At 43.8% G+C, this 18,024-nt stretch overlaps 1 protein-coding gene and 1 long non-coding RNA gene across 3 annotated transcripts; one reads left to right on the top strand and one right to left on the bottom strand.

The window, feature by feature from the left end:
• Nucleotides 1-650: 650 nt before the first annotated feature.
• LOC110155162 (uncharacterized) lies at nucleotides 651-3,311 on the bottom strand. 2 transcript variants are annotated; one of them, XR_008632087.1, is made up of 7 exons: nucleotides 2,831-3,311; nucleotides 2,632-2,725; nucleotides 2,171-2,236; nucleotides 1,761-1,817; nucleotides 1,630-1,656; nucleotides 1,504-1,538; nucleotides 651-1,345 (listed from the first exon to the last, which is right to left on the bottom strand). It is a non-coding gene; the product is annotated as an uncharacterized LOC110155162 (long non-coding RNA). The 2 variants fall into 2 exon arrangements; XR_008632086.1 differs by having other exon boundaries at nucleotides 652-1,345; nucleotides 1,630-1,677; nucleotides 2,831-3,300.
• A 422-nt stretch (nucleotides 3,312-3,733) lies between these two features.
• Nucleotides 3,734-17,418, top strand: nbr1b (NBR1 autophagy cargo receptor b). The gene is made up of 23 exons (XM_055152993.1): nucleotides 3,734-4,007; nucleotides 4,742-4,804; nucleotides 4,898-4,916; nucleotides 5,545-5,567; nucleotides 6,034-6,222; nucleotides 6,736-6,813; nucleotides 6,922-7,178; nucleotides 7,248-7,373; nucleotides 7,451-7,657; nucleotides 7,929-8,088; nucleotides 8,219-8,306; nucleotides 8,581-8,762; nucleotides 9,312-9,422; nucleotides 10,057-10,132; nucleotides 11,294-11,371; nucleotides 11,625-11,840; nucleotides 11,925-12,104; nucleotides 12,178-12,346; nucleotides 12,643-12,894; nucleotides 13,105-13,175; nucleotides 13,667-13,745; nucleotides 14,043-14,136; nucleotides 14,987-17,418. The coding sequence occupies exons 1-23, from the start codon at nucleotides 3,906-3,908 to the stop codon at nucleotides 15,143-15,145; spliced, it is 2,979 nt and encodes a 992-aa protein (XP_055008968.1). The 5' UTR covers nucleotides 3,734-3,905; the 3' UTR covers nucleotides 15,146-17,418.
• The last annotated feature ends 606 nt before the right edge of the window (nucleotides 17,419-18,024 follow it).

Genomic DNA, 18,024 nt, shown 5'->3' with positions numbered 1-18,024 from the left:
ATTTTTGACTGAGTGATTGTGCCTCTCTGAACAATTAGTATTATTTTTGTATATTTTTTGTTTTGTTTTTAGTAACAGTAAACAGTGTAACTGATTATAAAAAAAAACACCTGACCCAATCTTTTGGAAACAATGACCTAGGGCAGGCATGTCCAAACTCTGGCCTGTGTGCCAAATGTGGCCCTCAGACAAATTTTTCTTGGCCCTCAGGCCAATTTGGGCCAAGTGAATTGGCCCAATTACCTTGCATCAATTAAAAATGTTCTTTTTACTGCAAGTTTTTTGAAAATCTACCTTGATAAAGCTAATATTTAATATTTAGTGTGTGGTCTTAAGGATCTTAGCATTAATAAAGATCCCACATAGCAAAAAATATCCGCGGCGGATCCGCCCGGAGATTCGCGGCGGATCCGCAGAACGGATCCGCATCGGAGTTCACTTGCACATCGCGGATACGCAGCGGATCAGTCGCGCCTCCGCCGCGGATCCGTCAAAATAAGCCCGGATCCGCGGCGGAGGCGCGGCTGATCCGCTGCGTATCTCGCGGATCCGCCCAGGACCCGTTTTGGATCCGCTTTCAGAACCGGGTTATCTGCCGCGGATCTGCCGCGGATCTGTTTATTGTGTCGTTAGGAGCCTAAATATGCTTCAGATTTAATACTGATCCACTTCCTACTGACCTAAATACACACCAGCAGCATTTGCATTGTAACTGTACATAAACCTTTTACAGCAAGTATTAAAACTAGGATATAAAGGCTTAAATTTAAAAACATAAACTTAAACAATTTCAAAGTTGGATCAGTGATATCCTATCACTAAATCTCATTAGTTAAGAAAAAAAGAAACTTTTTTTTTTTTACATTGTAAACAATATTTATTTAAATCATTAATTAGAAATCTTAGGACATGAATAATTATTATTAATGTTATAGGACTTATATACCCTTTGAGTTAACCAATGCTTCATTCTTAATATGAAAATGACAATTTACAGTTTTTACTAAAAATAGTTCAAGTTAAGCAAAGTTTTTTTTTTTTTTTTAAATGGCAAAAAACAAATATAAGCTATATGAGTAAAAGCCTGGACAGATGAGACAGAGTGTAGCCATACCGTACTGTTTAAAACTAAAACTTAACTTGTGTTTACCACCACAGTACAATTAGACGGATGGTTGTTCTTATAGAGTGTGCAGTGTGGGAGCTTCAGAGCCACTGTCTTTAGCTTCAGTCTGAGGCAAAGGTTTTGAGGCAGAGGTGCAGTGAGTCTGGCTCCTCTTCAGTCCTACTGGTGAAGATCCAGTCTGTCAGTGTCCAGGACTGGGCTTCCCCTTTCTCACAGCATCTGAAATGACACCAGTGTGTATTAAACACCCCATTACACCTCTTATTCTTGTAAGGAGTTAGAGTTCAGGTTTGTGAAGAACATTGTAAGTCATGACAGTGGCTGTGTGATTTGAATATGAAAGGTAAACACTTGATTGGAGAAATCTATGCACTTACGGAGGGTCAGTCTTTAAACTCCACCACAGCATGTTCTGAAAGAAACAATATGCACAACAACAGGTGTGATTATAATGTGCATTAGTTATGAAAGTTAATAAAAGTAGGATAATACAGTAAACTTACACAGGGTCTGTCTCTACATTTTTGGAACTTGGCCCAGCAGAGGGAATTCTGTAAAACATCAAATAAGAGAAACACAAATATCACTTTGGATCATTTCAGGCCACAGTGTTTAATACAAGTGCAGTATTTACCTCCAGAGGGTCTTTATCATGCTGTTATGTCCATCTTCTTATTAACCATAGTATATTCTGAAACAGAGATGAAAAACATTATTTAACTCATAGGAAATACTTTAGCGCAGTAAAACTGAACTCTTTTGTTTTAGTATAAGCCTGAGTATGAACATGAGATGTATTTCACTGCTGTTAATACACAATACTCTACTACATTTACTTTTACCACAACATTTAAAATATAATAATCAATTTATGATGGTGTTCATAGTCAATATCAGTGTAATTTAGATGTGACACATTAGTGTTCATGTCAACATCTCTCACTGAAAGCCTGAAGCACCGTCTCAAGTCCCATAACAAAGTTAGAGACAAAGTCAGATCTAAACTAAATCCTCACTGTCACAGAAATCATTAAAAGTACTTACTTCTGATCAGCGTGCCGGGCTCCTGATGGGGACATTCAGCAGAAGGACAGGGGCTCCTGATGTCAACTGGGGAAAAACAACATAAGTTTTGGTTTGTTATCTAACGTTAGCTGTTGTTAAAAGTTGTGCTTTTTATTACGTTACGTTATTCTATTATGGCACGTTGCGTTAAATTATTGTATTAAGGCACTGACATGACTGCACTTTAGTCTCAACTCAACAGTCAACACTCTAGTCTACACAAATAATAATTATCTCTGATTAAAAACACAATCAGATCAGACACCGGTGTCACCGTCGCTCCACAGCCGAAGGGAGAGCGCCGAGAGCGGCGTCCAGTCAGAACCGAGCCCGTTAGACACGACCAATGATCTCGGAGCAGAATTACAATTCTGTGATCGTAAAAATATACAAGAATATAAGTAGCGTTATATAAAAATAATATTTAGACTGGGATCTACCTCAAGAGATGGAGTTATCCTGACTCCTGACCTCACATCGTCTTCATCACGTTAGCTGCTACTGTCGCTAACTTTCCTATTGCACTCGTCAAAACTGATAAAACACACACAGTCACAGATGTACAGACACCACAATATAACGTTAACGTTATGTACATTAATGATGACTAATACAATTAACTTTTAAACTATTACTTACAGTTAAATCCGCGGACAACAGGTGGATGCTGCTTCTTTCCACTCAGGTCCCGATAACGACTCATGAGTCAGTGGCGCGTCCGCGCAGCGAATCCGAACCGGTTTAGCCGCGGATCCGCGCATTGATAGTACAAATCATTGTGTCAAAAACAAAGTGTTGTGTTAAAAGTGCGTTCACAGTGCGGATCTAAGATGATTTAACCGCAGATTCTCTCTGTAACAGCAGGCCATCCAAGGGTTAGGGTTAGCAACAGTCAGAAAGCGAATACGGAACAAATACGCAGCGGATCCGCAAAGCGGACGGACTGTGGGGCGGATTTGGCGGACCGAAAGCGGATCCGCTGCGGATCCTGATGCTAGTAGGGATGGAGCATTCTAACGTGTTAAACATGCACAAATTTCAATTACTCACTGTACTGAGCACCGGCATACGGCCCTCGATCAGTCCTCTGCTTCATCTGTGTTTAGAAATGTGGCCCTTGATGAAAAAAGTTTGGACAACCTTGATTTAATATAAAGTTTTTCATTGCAATAAACACAACCAAAGTTAAAAACAAAACAAAAGCATTTTATCATAGGTGACTTATTCACAAATTAAATTAAATATATAAATGCATACAATTATGTATCTATTATTTTATTATATACATATTTATAGATACAATTTAAATAATGAGCCCAGGATAAAAATTATGTCGGTATCATCATTATTTATTTATCTATTTATTTATTTATTTATTTATTTGAAACATTTCGATTTTAACCTTATTATTTTTTGCCTTCATTAGACGATTTTATTCTACCAGAGTAAAAATAAATATATTAGCCTGCGTGCTAAGCTAAGTTGTATTTTGAATGTATTTTCTAGTTGTTGTGTTCCGGTCAGGTGACGCAGGTGGGCGGGGCTCCGTGCTGCTGATGTAAACACAGCGTCAGTCCCGTAACTCCCGTACATGTACTATGATCCTGTAGCTCCCGTAGCTCCGCGCGGTGACAGCGGCCTGCATCACGGAGCTTAACCCGAGCGTGTGCATCTGTCGGCTGTGGAGTAGGCGCCTGGAGCCCGAGCCGCGGCCATGGAGCTCTACATCAGCCTCAAGGTCAATTTCCGAGGCAACTCCAAGAGCTTCCTGCTGTCCGGCTCCGAGACCAAGAGCTGGGAGTCCCTGGAGGCCATGGTGAGCAGCGGAGCAGGCCACGGCGGGCGGAGGTGCTTCTGTCTCGGCTTAGAGGAGGTCCAGATGGAGGGTGGCTCTGGATGTACCTCCTGACGCGCAGACAGGCTAACCTCGTCTGCTCTGGCCTCGTCTAAGGATTAAGTGGACATCTCTGATTATCACAATGAGCTGTCGTCATGCAAACAACATCATGAATTATTTTTATCCGTCGATGGTTTCTTCTTTGCACGTTTGCGCCATACGTTGTGGTCACGTTTTAGGGTTGGAATGGATGTTGTTAAAGTCTTGGATAGCGCCAAGGGCTTATAGGCTACTAGGCTACTTCTGTTTTTATTAGGCCTATTATTCTTCTGCTGTATTGTGACCTACTTATAAGATATTATCTACACTGGAAAAAACATCATTTTGCCTTAGTTGAATTGTGAACTTTGTGCCAGTTTTTGGTTCATGTGGATAGGACCAGGAATTACAGAGATATGAACCAAAAATCATGTCAACAAATCTGCAATCAGCAAATTCCACCATAGAATTCTGACTTGTCTTGTAAACTAGGGTCAGATGGAGCAGAGGATGCAGAGAAGAGGGTCAGAGGAGCAGAGAAGAGGGTCAGATGGAGCTAATTACGACCATTCAGATTACAGTGCTAATTTGATTATAGTAATTCTCCAGATTAATAAATGAGTAATATTGGTGTTGATATGTTTTAAATCATGTTTTTGTGATGTCTGTTCCAGATGAAACGTTCCTTTGGCCTGTGCAGTCTGCAGCTCACCTACTATGATGAGGAGAATGAAGAGGTTAGAACTATCTTTTCAATTTTCATCATCATTTTTAGAGTAATTCCTGTAAAAATATAGTTCTGATGGTCTTGTAAAATCTCTCTTTACCAGGAGATGATCAGCAACCAAGGTATGCATACACACCTCATCACATTCCAACAACTCCCTCTGTGTGCCAGTGGTGGTGAAAACGGGGGTAGATCAGCAAAATAGTGTCTTGAATATAAACAATTAAAGATGACTCAAACATGCACAAATCACTCCAAATATAACTTCAGAGGATGAATGAGAAAGAAACATGGAGACAACTGGCTGGCGTACCCCTCTGCTGGAAAAGTTCTGTAGTACACCTTTAATGCAGCCTCTGTAAAACACAATGTAATATAGAAGCAACTTGGTTAAAATTTACCACTACTACTACTACTACTACTACTACTACTACTACTACTACAGTTACTTTGCTCTTAGTCGTAAAACCTGTAAAACCATGTTATATTTTGGACTCAATAGTTGTGTTGAATGGATGAACTTGTTTCAGCCCTAAACCCACCCATATTCATTACAAAGTGGTCGCCTGCATGGGGGTGGTTTGGTCATGAGAGTTTACATATAATAGTAATATAAACTACATGCACAAATCAGTAATGAATATTACATAGTATTTTTGAGTTAGTTACTCCATTTACCAATACCAATTATTTATTTTTTCATTTCATGGTATTCTATTTATTAAAATATGATTTGTGTTTTCATTCCAGTGGATTATGAAGAGGCGCTGAAGGTAAGGCTATTTTCAACACTACAAGATCTGAAAATGTAGCTTACAGTTGTCTTTGTATTGAAAACCTTCAAAAGTATTCTATTCTATTTATATATATATTTTTTTTTAACCAAATCCGACGCTTGTGAGAGCTTATGGCATGGATACTAGGGCTGTGCATTCAGTATATCACCATATCTCCCGATACTAAAACAAATCAATAATTACATATAAGATAATGGTTGAGTACACCTTCACCAGAACATTAGATGAATACAATGCATTTCATTTTTAAATCAACAGAGTAAATGGAATTTTCCATGAAAATGACTCTGTTTGGACACATTTTGAATTGATACGAGAATTGCACAATGAAGTATTGCGATACATCCCACTAATGGAGCCTCTCACATGTGTCACTCTGAGGCTCCCACAAAGCCTACAGTGCCCATAATACACACCTGTCCCTCTGTGTGTATTGTTCTAGAGCGCAGCCAAACAGGGAAACCGTCTGCAGATCAACGTGTACGAGGTGCGAGCACAGCCGACGCGCATGGGCACGGCCAAAGCCAGCACCACCGAACCCAAGAGAGGCTTCAGACCCCCGCAACCCTGCCCTGCCCTGGCACAGGTGGTCAGCCGCAAGGTCCAGGCCGCCGTCCCCGACCAGGGCATGGTGAGGGCACACCCATCAACCACAACACAAACAAGCCCATGTGATGTGAACCTGTAGTGTTTCACTGTGGTTGGACAGGGCACATTTCTGTAGTTACAACCTGTATCTGAGCTAACCCTGATTCCTGATGGGAAGCCTGGTTAGTAGTTAGTTGCATGAGATAGCAAAAGAAAATGTAATTCTGAAAACTGAACAAAAGTTTTTGATTGAAGACAGAATAAAAACTTCTTTTGCTATGTAACATACCTGGACGAATGAAGGATTACACAAACTGATAGTGGGAGTAACAGTGACACTTCATTTACATTGCCAATTATGTATGTAGTTTGTGTTGGTGGTTCCCAGTGTGGCCAGTGACGCAACTTGGCAGCCTCACTTCCATCAGTCTGCTCCAATGCAGCTGTGGCTACAAGCATGCAATCACCACCAAGTGTGGAGTGTTATTAGTGAGTGAAAGCTGTCTGCAGAAGGCCTTAACCAAGAGAAGGTTCTGATGGTGTTTGTGTTGAGCAGATGATCTTGAAGGAGATGAAGGGCACTAAAGAAGAAGATAAGACTCCTCCAGCCTGGTTCACATCCTACATGGAGAAGGTCAGACAGCAACGCCTCCTACTGTCTGCACAGTGGATTTCTTAGTGTGAAAATGTGACTTGAAATGACAGATGAGGGAGCTAATCAGAGCTACTTCTTACTGTGCAGTTCAAGGACCAGGTTGTGCGTGAGGCTGTGGAGAAGATCTGCAGAGAGTTCTCTGGACAATGTTGCATCCATAAACCAGTGGGCGGAGCTACAGTGGGAGGGGCGGCGTCCTCTGGGCGTGGGGAGGCTGTGGGAGCGGCTGAGCCTCCTCTGGTCCCTGAGGTGTCTTCTTCTGCTCTGCCCGGAGCCCCCACCTCCTCCACACCGCCCTGCTCGGCCTGCAGGGGGCAGACCACTGGGGGAGGGTACCAGTGCAGGTGAGGATGTGTGGGGGTGTTAGTCTTATACAGAGTGTTCACTCTTTGACTTCCTGTGTGTGTGCTCAGTGTGTGCACTGCCTGCACTCTGTGTGAGCCCTGCAGCTTCTCCCATGACCCCAGCCACAACCTGGTGAGGGCGCGCACGCCTCTGTCCATCCCCGAGCACGGCTCTCCTGCACCGGACCACAGCCGGTACAGTACTGCCATCTTCTGAGCCCTCTGAGCCCCTGCGCCGCACACAGCTTGTATGTGACCCGTCCTGTGTTTAGGTTTTATCGCCGTGGAGACCGAAGTTTTCGCAAAGCAGAGAAGCAGCGGCTCAAAGCAGAAAAGCGCCTGCTCAAAGCTGAGGTCAAAGAGATCCGCAAACAGCTGAGGATGGAGAGGCGGGGCATACAGTGGAGCTCCACCCACCGAGAAGGATGCTCCTCCCCTGTCCTGCTGCAGCCCCGTGCTACTCAGCACACCAGCCCCGAGTAAGTCCTACACAACAGTAAGTCCTACACGACAGTAATCTTACGCGACAGTAAGTCCTACTCGATAGTAAGTTTTACACAACAGTAAGTTCTACTCGACATAAATCCTACACGACAGTAAGTCCTACACGACAGTAATCCTACACCACGTAAGTCCTACACGACAGTAAGTCATACTCAACAGTAAGTCCTACACAACTCTAAATCCGGTACTACACTCATTATATAGTATAAATTGATATAAGAAGAACTTTGTATCTTGGTGTTGCAGACGTCCAAAGCGCCCCTGTCCCCTGGCGGTCCCTGCGATGACTGCCACCTTTCTGGACGAGAACCTGCCTGATGGGACCCGTCTCCGACCAGGCACCAAGTTCATCAAGTACTGGAAGATGAGGAACACCGGGAGTGTTGGCTGGACTCAAGACACCAAGGTACGGACTGCGGTCAGAGTAGTCTGGTCTCTGGTCTGGCCTCTGGTCTGGTCTCTGGATTGGCCTTTGGTCTGGCCTCTGGTCTCGACTCAGTACTGTGTGTGTGTGTGTGTGTGTGTGTGTGTTGCAGTTGAAGTTCATGTGGGGGAACCTGGCAGTGGGCTCAGGGGAGCGCTGGAGAGAGGTCTCTGTACCCTTCCTTCAGCCTGGACAGGTAGGCCTACATAATCTAACTAGTTCCATATTCAACAACACCTGTAAGACTGTAAGAAAAAAAACTATTTTATAATATTTCACAAATGTATCATTTATGTACCATACCAAGCATATAATCATATCTCTCTTAGGTGTTGCAAACACCAACAGGTTAATAATATGACACTGTATGTTTATTTCTGAAAAAAACATTCTCTTTAAGAGTCCAGAGTTGTGTGTGTTGTGTTGACCTGAGGTGGCCTGTGTTGACCTGCGCTCACTCCCTGTCACCTGTAGGTGGGGGTAGCGTGGCCCTGTGTGCGCCCCCTGTGGAGGGCTCGTACACATCGCACTGGCGCCTGGCTCATGCAGGGGAGCAGTTTGGGCCCCGGGTGTGGTGCAGCATAGTGGTGGACCCCCTGGCCCCCGCCCCTGTCATGGCCGATGGGATCCTGGTGTCCCCGTGTGTCACCCCACAGGTGAGCTCAGACGTTGTGTCAGAGGAGACAAAGATTTTTACCTACCTGCTTGTCTCCATGGAGAACTTATTGTTTTTCGTGGAATGTTCCACAGGATGGCAACTTTTTTTTTAAATCTCTATGGAGACAAGCAGTTGACTTTACCAGGTTAAGTTACAGGTCAGATCTGCGGAGAGATGACTGTGGTCACTGTTAGAATGCGTGTTTTTCAAGTTATTTTTGCAATATAAACACCTGTATTTGAATAAATGTAAATATGTTTAATGTGTAATGCCAAACTGTGGCACACTGCAGGCAAAGAAAGCAATAACATCTCCATGGAGACAAGCAGGTGAGGTGGCCTCATCCTACTTTGCTGTGCTCATGTCATATCATAACATTCAACAACAATAACAATCTATTTTAACACTAAACATAACAGTAAAAAGATGCAAGACATGATTTTTGACCTGGTTTATGGAGACAAACACCCTCCACCAGTAAAGTTCCATAGTGTACCTTTAAATCCTGCCTTATGCCTGAGATTGTAAACGTGTCATGTGTGTGCAGGGCAGGAACCCTGTCCACAAGGAGAAGCTGTGTGCCTCTGTAGCGCCCCCTCTGTTGCCGGTGGACCAAGAGGAGTACTGCATCCCGTCAGTGGACCTGCTCACAGCTCAGGTACTCACCTCACCCATGGCTGTCAGCACCATAGCCTGTATATATGAATGGACATAGGTAACGCACTAGCCACCACCTTTTAAATAGAAAGTGAGCACTTCTGGCTCCTTCTGACCTCGGCTCCCCTTGACTTACATTGAAATAAACTGGAACCTCTCTCTTTAACTGCTGCTGTTGTACAATCCCCTCTACATGATCTGGGGTTTTTATTTTGCTATTTTGTCATTTAAAAAAAGTCCTATTCCTGATATGGAGCCTGGTTCTAAATTTGCCCCTGTACCTGTTAACATTGTGAGTTTCATGTGAGTGGAGCTGAACGCTGTGGCTGACGTCACACTCATGTAGTCCACTTCTTTATACATCTACGGCTAGCACACAGACACGAAGTAACACGACAATCAATCATTCTGTATCTTGATATCTTCAGGTAGTTGTATTTTAATTCAAACTGCAGGGTATAAGTGAAAAAATAAGAACACATCGCCCAATGTGAGAGCATTCTAAATATTTAAAATAAAGTACTCAGACTGGACCATTACACTGCTTATCCAGATTTATTGCACATTTTCATGTGTCTAGTGGCCCCTTGCGCCCTCTGCTGGACACATGAGGCAGTGACATGTGTTTGTTGTAGGACCTGTTGTCCTTTGAGCTGCTCGACATCAACATTGTCCAGGAACTGGAGAGTGTCCCCAACAGCTCCTCAGCAGGTGAGTGAGGGGAACTACAGGAGCAGACATACACTTTATTCACAAATTTTATTGATCCACATAGGAAATGATTTGGACACAGTAGGCTCGGCACTCAGTGTCACTCAGTGTCAATCTAAATGCTCATTCAAAGACCTATATTTTTGTTCCTGGACTCCTTTTGACTGTACTCTGCTGCCTTCCTCAGAAGTAGGGCTGGAAATTACAGCTTCCTTCACGATTCGGTACGATATGATACATGGCTCACCATACGATCATTTCATGATATGGCGAAACATGTCATAATTGCATTGTAGATGATATGTTTTTTAAGAACCAAACAGATTTGGACAACAGTATATTTTATTAAAGCACTTCATATGCAAATGCTATGGCAATCTAATAGTTATTAAATCATGACCTAATTAATTGGCTAATTGGCTAGTAATTGTGAATATTGATTTGTAAATCCACTATTCCATGAAGGGAGCTAAAGTGAAAGCCTGGCTTGTTTGGGCAATCCAGGCTTATCAAAGCCTCAGTTCTGTTCCACCAAAGTGACTGACCAGAGGTGACGCTGAGTAACAAGCCTCAGAAAACAAACCTGGTCAGGAGCAGCTGTTAAGATTATTTTAGCTCTTCCTCCAAGAACATCTAAAGAAACAGTCAAAAAATTTCAGCACGTGCCTCACACACCTGTCTCTCTGATATAGTTGAAAAAGTGACTTTTATAGTCGCGTGTGGTGATTTTATTGTTCTTGTTAGGTACATGTGAAGAGTTCCGTTGCAGCTTTACTTTTACCCACAGCAGAACTTAAGATCCACATGTACTACCGCTCATCAGCAAGGGGTCAGGCATCTTGACCATTAACCAGGCTCCACACTCTGCAGCAGCCTCCTCTCTACCCACGAAGTGACCGGGAGAGGAGGGGGAGCAAACAGGAGAGAAGGGGAGTCATGTCTTTCCTCTTGCTCCTCAGATCAGAAAAGTTCAGTGTCCTATATCAAACTCTTGTCCATTGCGCTGTAGCTCTGTTTTTGTTTAGTCAGATCATAACAAGCATCACATTTTTGGCCCATTTCCCGTGATGTTGTTGCTCCATTGATATGGCCTTCCCAGAGTCACTGCAAGCGCTCACAAAGTGCGGTGTGGTTCAGACCTAATCTCTCCTCTGCCTCCAGACTGCCCCCTGCAGGACAAAGGCAGCCCTATTCTGGGCCTGATCCAGGAAGAGACCGAGGTCATCAACAGCATCATGGGTAAACACACTCACTTCTAAACAAAATGCTATCAGTGCTTTGAACAAATGAGCAGTAAGTGTTTGAATCACAGGGAGAGTGAGTGTAAGTGCTGTAAACAGTTGAAGTAATGAAGGTATCCTCTTTCTTTGCTCTACAGAGCAGACACACACATATTTATGTTCTCTTCTATGCACTAAGTCTTCACACAGAAGAGGGGACTAGGCTCTGTACAGTTGTCTTACTAACTGGTCCCTTACTCTGTGGCCCTCAGACATGACACATGCAGCAGCCTCAGGGGCCCCAGCTCCAGGGCCTTCGGGGGTTCCAGCACAGGAGGAGGGCCAGGAGGACCTCAGCAGTTCTCAGTTTGTCTGTGAAACAGTCATTTGCTCCATGACCCTGGAGGAGGCCCCTGAAGCCCGGCCTGTCCCAGAGCCCTGCCCAGGAGCTGCAGGAGACGCAAGGGCCTCAGGGGCCAAAGACAGTGGTGAGTGTGCACAATAGTCTGTGGTCTGCTGGATTCACCCCTTTGGTTTGACTCTTGTCTTCTCTGTCCCTGTGCATCCCTCAGCCCACACAGGGCCCTCCTCGTCAGCTGTGAAGAGTCTGAAGAGCCCGGGGACCAGTCCGTCTAAACCTCCCGGCCCTTTGCAGGCTCTGCCTGTGGCCCCCGCTCCTACTGTAGGCCCCTGCACTGCACAGGGGCCCCGTTCTGTCCCCACACAACTTCTGGCCCCGGCCACAGCTGCAGGTATGAGGCAGACTAAATGATGTCATAGACTTAACCAAATCTAACATGTGCCCCCTGATGTGTGATGTCACAGATGAGGGGGGCCAGTGCACTATGAAGAGCCTGTGTGTGGGGCCCACACAGGGGACCCAGCACAGCGACAGGCCTCGGAGCCGCTCCTCCTCCACCTCTTCAGAGGACTACATCATTATCCTGCCCGACTGTTTCGACACTAGTCGACCCCTGGGGGACTCCATGTACAGGTGAGCTGTGTATAACTCTGTAGTCTTCTTCTGAGTCGTCTCTATCATCTCTGTCAAAAGCACTTTGTCTGTCCACGAGGGGCACTTTAAGCCCATTGAGCAGTAATACAAGAATAACAGAAAAGCTCAGACAAGAGTGTCAGTGCAGCTCAACAGGTACAGTGATCAGATCCAGTGTCGGGGCAGTTTGATGGGAGTAACATCCCTCAGGACAAAAGCCTCCCTCCTCTCTGGCCTGAAGCTTGGGCATCTCAGCAGCCTCCAGGGGGATTTATGTTCATGTGTGTGTTCTGTAGCTCTGCACTGTCACAGCCTGGAGATGTTCCTGCTAGAACCTCCACTGACCCCTCTGTTGACCCCTCTGCTGACCCCTCCGCTGACCAGTCTGTTGACCCCTCTGCTGACCCCTCTGGTCCCTCTGAGAAAGTGTGCGAGGCCCCCGAAAGAGGCTCCTCCCCCAGCAGTGCTAACGACATGCTGTGCACCTCCCAGACTCTGGACCAGGAGCCTCTGACTCCAGAGGTGGTGGCACCTCCTATGGCTCACAGGTCAGCATCACCTCCGCTCCGGTCACTTTAACCCTGCAAGGATGCCACTACACTCTTTTATAGAAATAACTGCAACTTTGCAATTTGCAGTTTAAAGATTGCCTCAGATGTATTTTTGTTCTAGTTTTGATTGTGGTTAATTGTGCATCATATTATTGTGATGTTTTTGTAATGTGTAATGTGTAAATTGTGTTATATTGTGCCCTCCAGGTTAGGGAGCCCTGGTGCCACTGAGCCTCAGAGCACTGCTGCAGATGGGGACGCACCGGACACTCCCCAGGGTACAGATCATATCATTCTACCAGTACTCCCAGACAGCTCTGACTCTCTCTGACCCTCTCTGACCCTCTCTGACTCTCTCTGACTCTCTCTCGGACCCTCTCTGACTCTCTCTGACCCTCTTGACTCTCTCTGACTCTCTCTCGGACCCTCTCTGACTCTCTCTGACCCTCTTGACTCTCTCTGACTCTCTCTCGGACCCTCTCTGACTCTCTCTGACTCTCTCTAACCCTCTCTGATTCTCTGCGTCTACATTGTGTTTGAGTTCAGAAGGGTTTGTAATGGGATCATAGAGCATGTCCGTCCTAACGAATGGTCTTAGACACACCTGCTACTCATGTCTCTCTGATTGGTTAATCTGCCTGTCTATCACACCCTCTGAAATCCAGGAGCCAGGATAGGGTTCCAGACCCACTCGTCTTTTTGAAGTTTTATCAAAACATGTGATCTTGGCTGGACAGGTAAGGTCTGACCCATGTTTTTTCCTCCACAGACTCTAACTCTGAGCAGGACCAGGCTGATGGAGGAGAACCTCCTGCAGAGCCGGAGCAGGAGCCTTCAGACAATCCCAGGTATCTGAGACTCATCTCGCACTCTTACTGTTGTTCTGTGTTAAACAGAAAATACTAATGTTTATTAAAGGGAGGGTATGTTCTAGCTGAAGAATTTTATTTAAAAATACCACAATCACAAGTAAACCTGGATTATCAGTGTTTTAACGTGCAGATAGAGGACACAAACAAAAGTTTTTAGGTAGTGATGATTCAGATCAGAGGAGTTGTAGGTTTACTCAACTGAATTTCACCATTGGAACAGGCAACTCACAACTATTAACAAAACATGTGTTGCCATTACACCTCCTCTTCCAGCCACGCGGGGCTGACCAGTGGACTGGTCAAAGGAGCGCTGTCTGTGGCGGCTTCTGCGTACAAGGCACTGTTCACCGGACAGGGCCCCCCTCAGGTCAGTCTGCTCCACTGCACCCTCAGCAGAAACAGGAACCATGTATTTATCACCAGTGTATTATTAGATGGATGGATACTTGTCTGTAAATGTAGTGGAATTCCATAGACAGCACCTGCAGAAACATTAAAGGTGCACTGTGTAACTTTGTAAGGGTTTCTTTCAAAAACACCTAAAATACATTCTTATTGTGAACGGAATTGTCTATAACTTCATGGCCTGATGACATCACCACTTGTCTTCATAAAGATAGATACATTGGTCATAATCCCATACAGTGGGTTCTTGGCAAAGCCGTAATATCACCATGGAGACAAGTGAGTGAAGGACCCTCTAGCTCTTCTGATGCCTTAGGCAAGAGTTCTGATGGCATCCCTCTGCCCCCATCTCATTTTGGGTCATTTGTAGGAATCAGTCCATGTCCCTAGACTGATTCAGATCGATTTCTGAACTGATTTTGTAATGTAGTTTCAAACAGAGGGGGGTTTGGGGCTCCCTCCTCCAGGACATGAACAAATCAATTACTTTTTATTGTTTCTTTTAGCCTAGTTTATACTGAAGGCCTTGACATTTCAGATGTAGGACAGTGCCTTTACTTTTAATACCAGAGTCAAAATCACTTGAGTTCATTTGCCGACAAACAAGAACAGACCTTTGTACCAGCAGTAGTTCTGTGTGGATAACCGTGTTGTTCTGTTCCTCCTGCCTGTGTGTGTGTATTTGTGTGCGTGCATGCGTGTGTGCATATGTTTGTGTGTATGGATGTCTGATGTATGTGTATGTATGTATTTGTTCGTGCCCATGCATGGTGCATGTGTGTACATGTGCATGCATGTGTGTGTGTGTACAGCCCCCGGTGGACGGCTCCTGTCAGGACGCCATGCTGTCCGTGCTGCAGGAGATGGGCTTCAGGGATCGTGCTCTGAACCAGCAGCTGCTCCTCAAACACACCTACAACCTGCTGGACGTGGTCAACGAACTGGTGCACCTGACCGAGACCGAGTACTGACCTCTCTACTAGGGATGGGCACTATATCAGTACCACTATTGGTATCCACCGCTAACAGTCCTCGATACCGATATTCAGTGCTGATATTTTTTTCCTGCCGCCCCATTCTCTGTGTGCATTTTTTACAAATGAGTCCAAATGGAAACAGAAAAGCGTGTCACAAGTGTCACAGTATTTTAAACCAGCTAAATACATTGTTATGATTTTTACAAAAGCAAGTTTATTTGTGATTTTAATTTAACTGAACATAGAGTTGTTGGATTTGCTATGGATTTTAAAATATCAGTGTCTGCGAATATTAGTTATCACCCACAGCAGCAGGACAAATATTGGATATCAGTATCGATAAAAAAAAAAAAAAAAAAATCCATACTAGCCCATCCCTAGTCTGACCCTGCCCGGGCCCACCCACGCCCCAGGCTGTCCAATCACTGGGCTCAGCTGTCTGACACCAAACAATCAGGAGTCAGTCTGGCCCCACCCTGATGCCTGTATAAACTGATGAAGAGGAAGAGAGAGAGGAGGGAGTTAGCGACGCTCTTTACTGTAGCGCACATTCATTCCTTTAGAGACCAAAACATCCTAAGTCTTATGTCTTTATTTTGTATTGACAGTATTTGACTGTTATTTGAATTTAAGGAGGGGCTATTATGCAACATGGACTTTTTGGAGCTTTCTATCATGGTATAACATTCCCTCATTAAAAACATGTCTGAAGACATTTCAGATGTCATCCAGGCATCCATGTGAGTAATCTAGTGATCTCTCCTGGCCCTCTTTACGGTTAGCAGTACGAGACCATGTTTCTTGTAGGCTTGTGGGTGAAGCCTTGTACATCATCCGTGCTTCCCTCACAGCCAGTTTTCATGAACATACAGTACATTAGATACTTTATTTTCAGTGAATATACTATTTTCAACACGATTAAAGATAACATATGTAAATATGTTGTGCTACAGTTAATACCCCATATAAGTGTAATAGCCTCTCTTTAAATGATGTTTTTCCTCTACTGCTCTGACAGAGGAGCAAGATTCCACCTGAAAGTTCTTTCTTTCTTTTTTTTTTTTTTATTATGTTTCTGAACTGTCTGTAAGTTATTATACATATTTATGACCTTAAATGATACAAAATAATATATTAGCTTGTAGCATTAAGTCCAGTGAGGCTAGGCTCAGAAAGGCTTTTGGGTTTGCTACAACATTTATTTTGCACATGTCAATATGTAAGTGATCATTTCCCTGAATGTCTGAACATGCGCAGTTATCCACAGAGGAGGGTAGAGTAGACAAAAAATTTTACTCTTGTAATAGTACTGTTACTTTTAAATAGTATTACTCAAGTAGAAGTGCAAACTAGTGATCCAGGAATTGGGCAAACTACTACAGATGTGAGAATAACTATCTGGATGCAGTCTATTTGAAGTGAAAGTAATTTGAAGGACAAAACATAAAAGGATGTATAAAATCTGGTATTTTCAGACAGACTCAAAAACGAAACTAAATCAGATCTGAAGGAGCTCTGCAAGAAACACAAATGCTCAAATCATTTCATATTGTTACATAAAACTTTTGTCACTTTAGACTCACAGTGGGAAGAGGAAGCACAACTTTTACTCACTTAAGAGTACTGTTACACTCTACAATACTGTATACAGTATTACTCAAGTACAAGTACTGCTACACTAAATATATAAATCAAGTAGGAGTAAAAGTATGGGGTCTAAACATGAAACAGAGAAATACAATTATATTTAAAAACACCAACTTCAAGAAAATGTATTTGAGTAAATGTAACCAGTTTGCCCACCTCTGATCATCTGAGTTTTCTCAATCCACCTTAGTCTTTTTACAGGCACTGCTCCATGAACAGGCTGGTTTCACTGAATGCTTTTATTTGTCCTGGATTAACCCTGGTCTGATGCCAGTGTAATTCTGATGGAGACTTGGTTAGGTTCTGTTCTAGTCCTGGTTTAGTCCCAGTTAAATCCCCTTTCTGATGTGGTGTGCAAGTGTGAACACAGCCTACGGTTACTATAGAAACATGTCATTATAATGGCCATCTTACTTTATGTTGATAATGGACACACTGTTTTCCATTGTTTCATGGGCTTTATAGCATCTGTAGCCAGCAGAAGGCGCCACACACCTCATCCAAGCGTTCTCAGTGGAAATTGCTGAACACTACTGATGGTTTGGTTTATTTATTTATTTGTTTGTCTCTGATCCTGTAAATGTGCAAAATGTGTGTGATTAAAGCACTGTACAGACACAGACATGCTGTCTTATTTATGACCAACCCAACCTAAGGCTGAATGCCAACAGCCCTAAAGGGATCCTTATCAGTTTGGTCACGTCAGCAACAGAAGCACCGATGACGCTCTTGTCATTACTGCCCACTTGTTATTGAAACATTTGGAGGATCCTTCATCATATGCCAGAATATTGTTAATGAACTTTAGCTCAGCATTTAATACCATATTACTGGGCGCCGCTTAATACAGTGTTAGCAGCACCTTGATGAAGATGCTGTTCGAGCTGAGTGTCAGTGTTATTGGCCACTGGAACCCCACAGGGCTGTGTTCACTTACCTCTTCTTTTCACTTTGTATACCAGTGCTTTTAGAAGCAGGCACGAACACATCTATAGAATCATTTGGATGATTTCAGCCCTGGAATTGCCATCTGTACTGAACTAAAGGTAAAAGGCTCTGTCACTTCATGACATCACAAGGTGGAACAAAGTATATTGAGCTTTAGAGGTGTGTACAGACTAATAATAAAGGGTTACTCAAACGTGTGAAATAAAAAAACACCTCTGTTTTTGAGGATGTAACAGCATTATAACATAATTTGTGGCTAAACCCTCACAAGAGTCAGG

The sequence above is a fragment of the Boleophthalmus pectinirostris genome, unplaced genomic scaffold (genome assembly GCF_026225935.1).
Source record: "Boleophthalmus pectinirostris isolate CB_2022bp ecotype Guang Dong unplaced genomic scaffold, ASM2622593v1 HiC_scaffold_17, whole genome shotgun sequence".
NCBI classification, from domain to species: Eukaryota; Metazoa; Chordata; class Actinopteri; order Gobiiformes; family Gobiidae; genus Boleophthalmus; species Boleophthalmus pectinirostris.
This window is presented reverse-complemented; position numbering and strand designations above follow the sequence as displayed.

What these genes read in the sequence shown, in the direction of transcription:
- nbr1b (XM_055152993.1), top strand. Translation starts at nt 3,906, where the DNA reads ATGGAGCTCTACATCAGCCTCAAGGTCAATTTCCGAGGCAACTCCAAG. An exon ending in GGGGGAGGGTACCAGTGCAG is followed by an intron (nt 7,179 to 7,247) that starts GTGAGGATGTGT and finishes GTGTGTGCTCAG; the next exon opens with TGTGTGCACTGCCTGCACTC. An exon ending in TGGACCTGCTCACAGCTCAG is followed by an intron (nt 9,423 to 10,056) that starts GTACTCACCTCA and finishes TGTTTGTTGTAG; the next exon opens with GACCTGTTGTCCTTTGAGCT.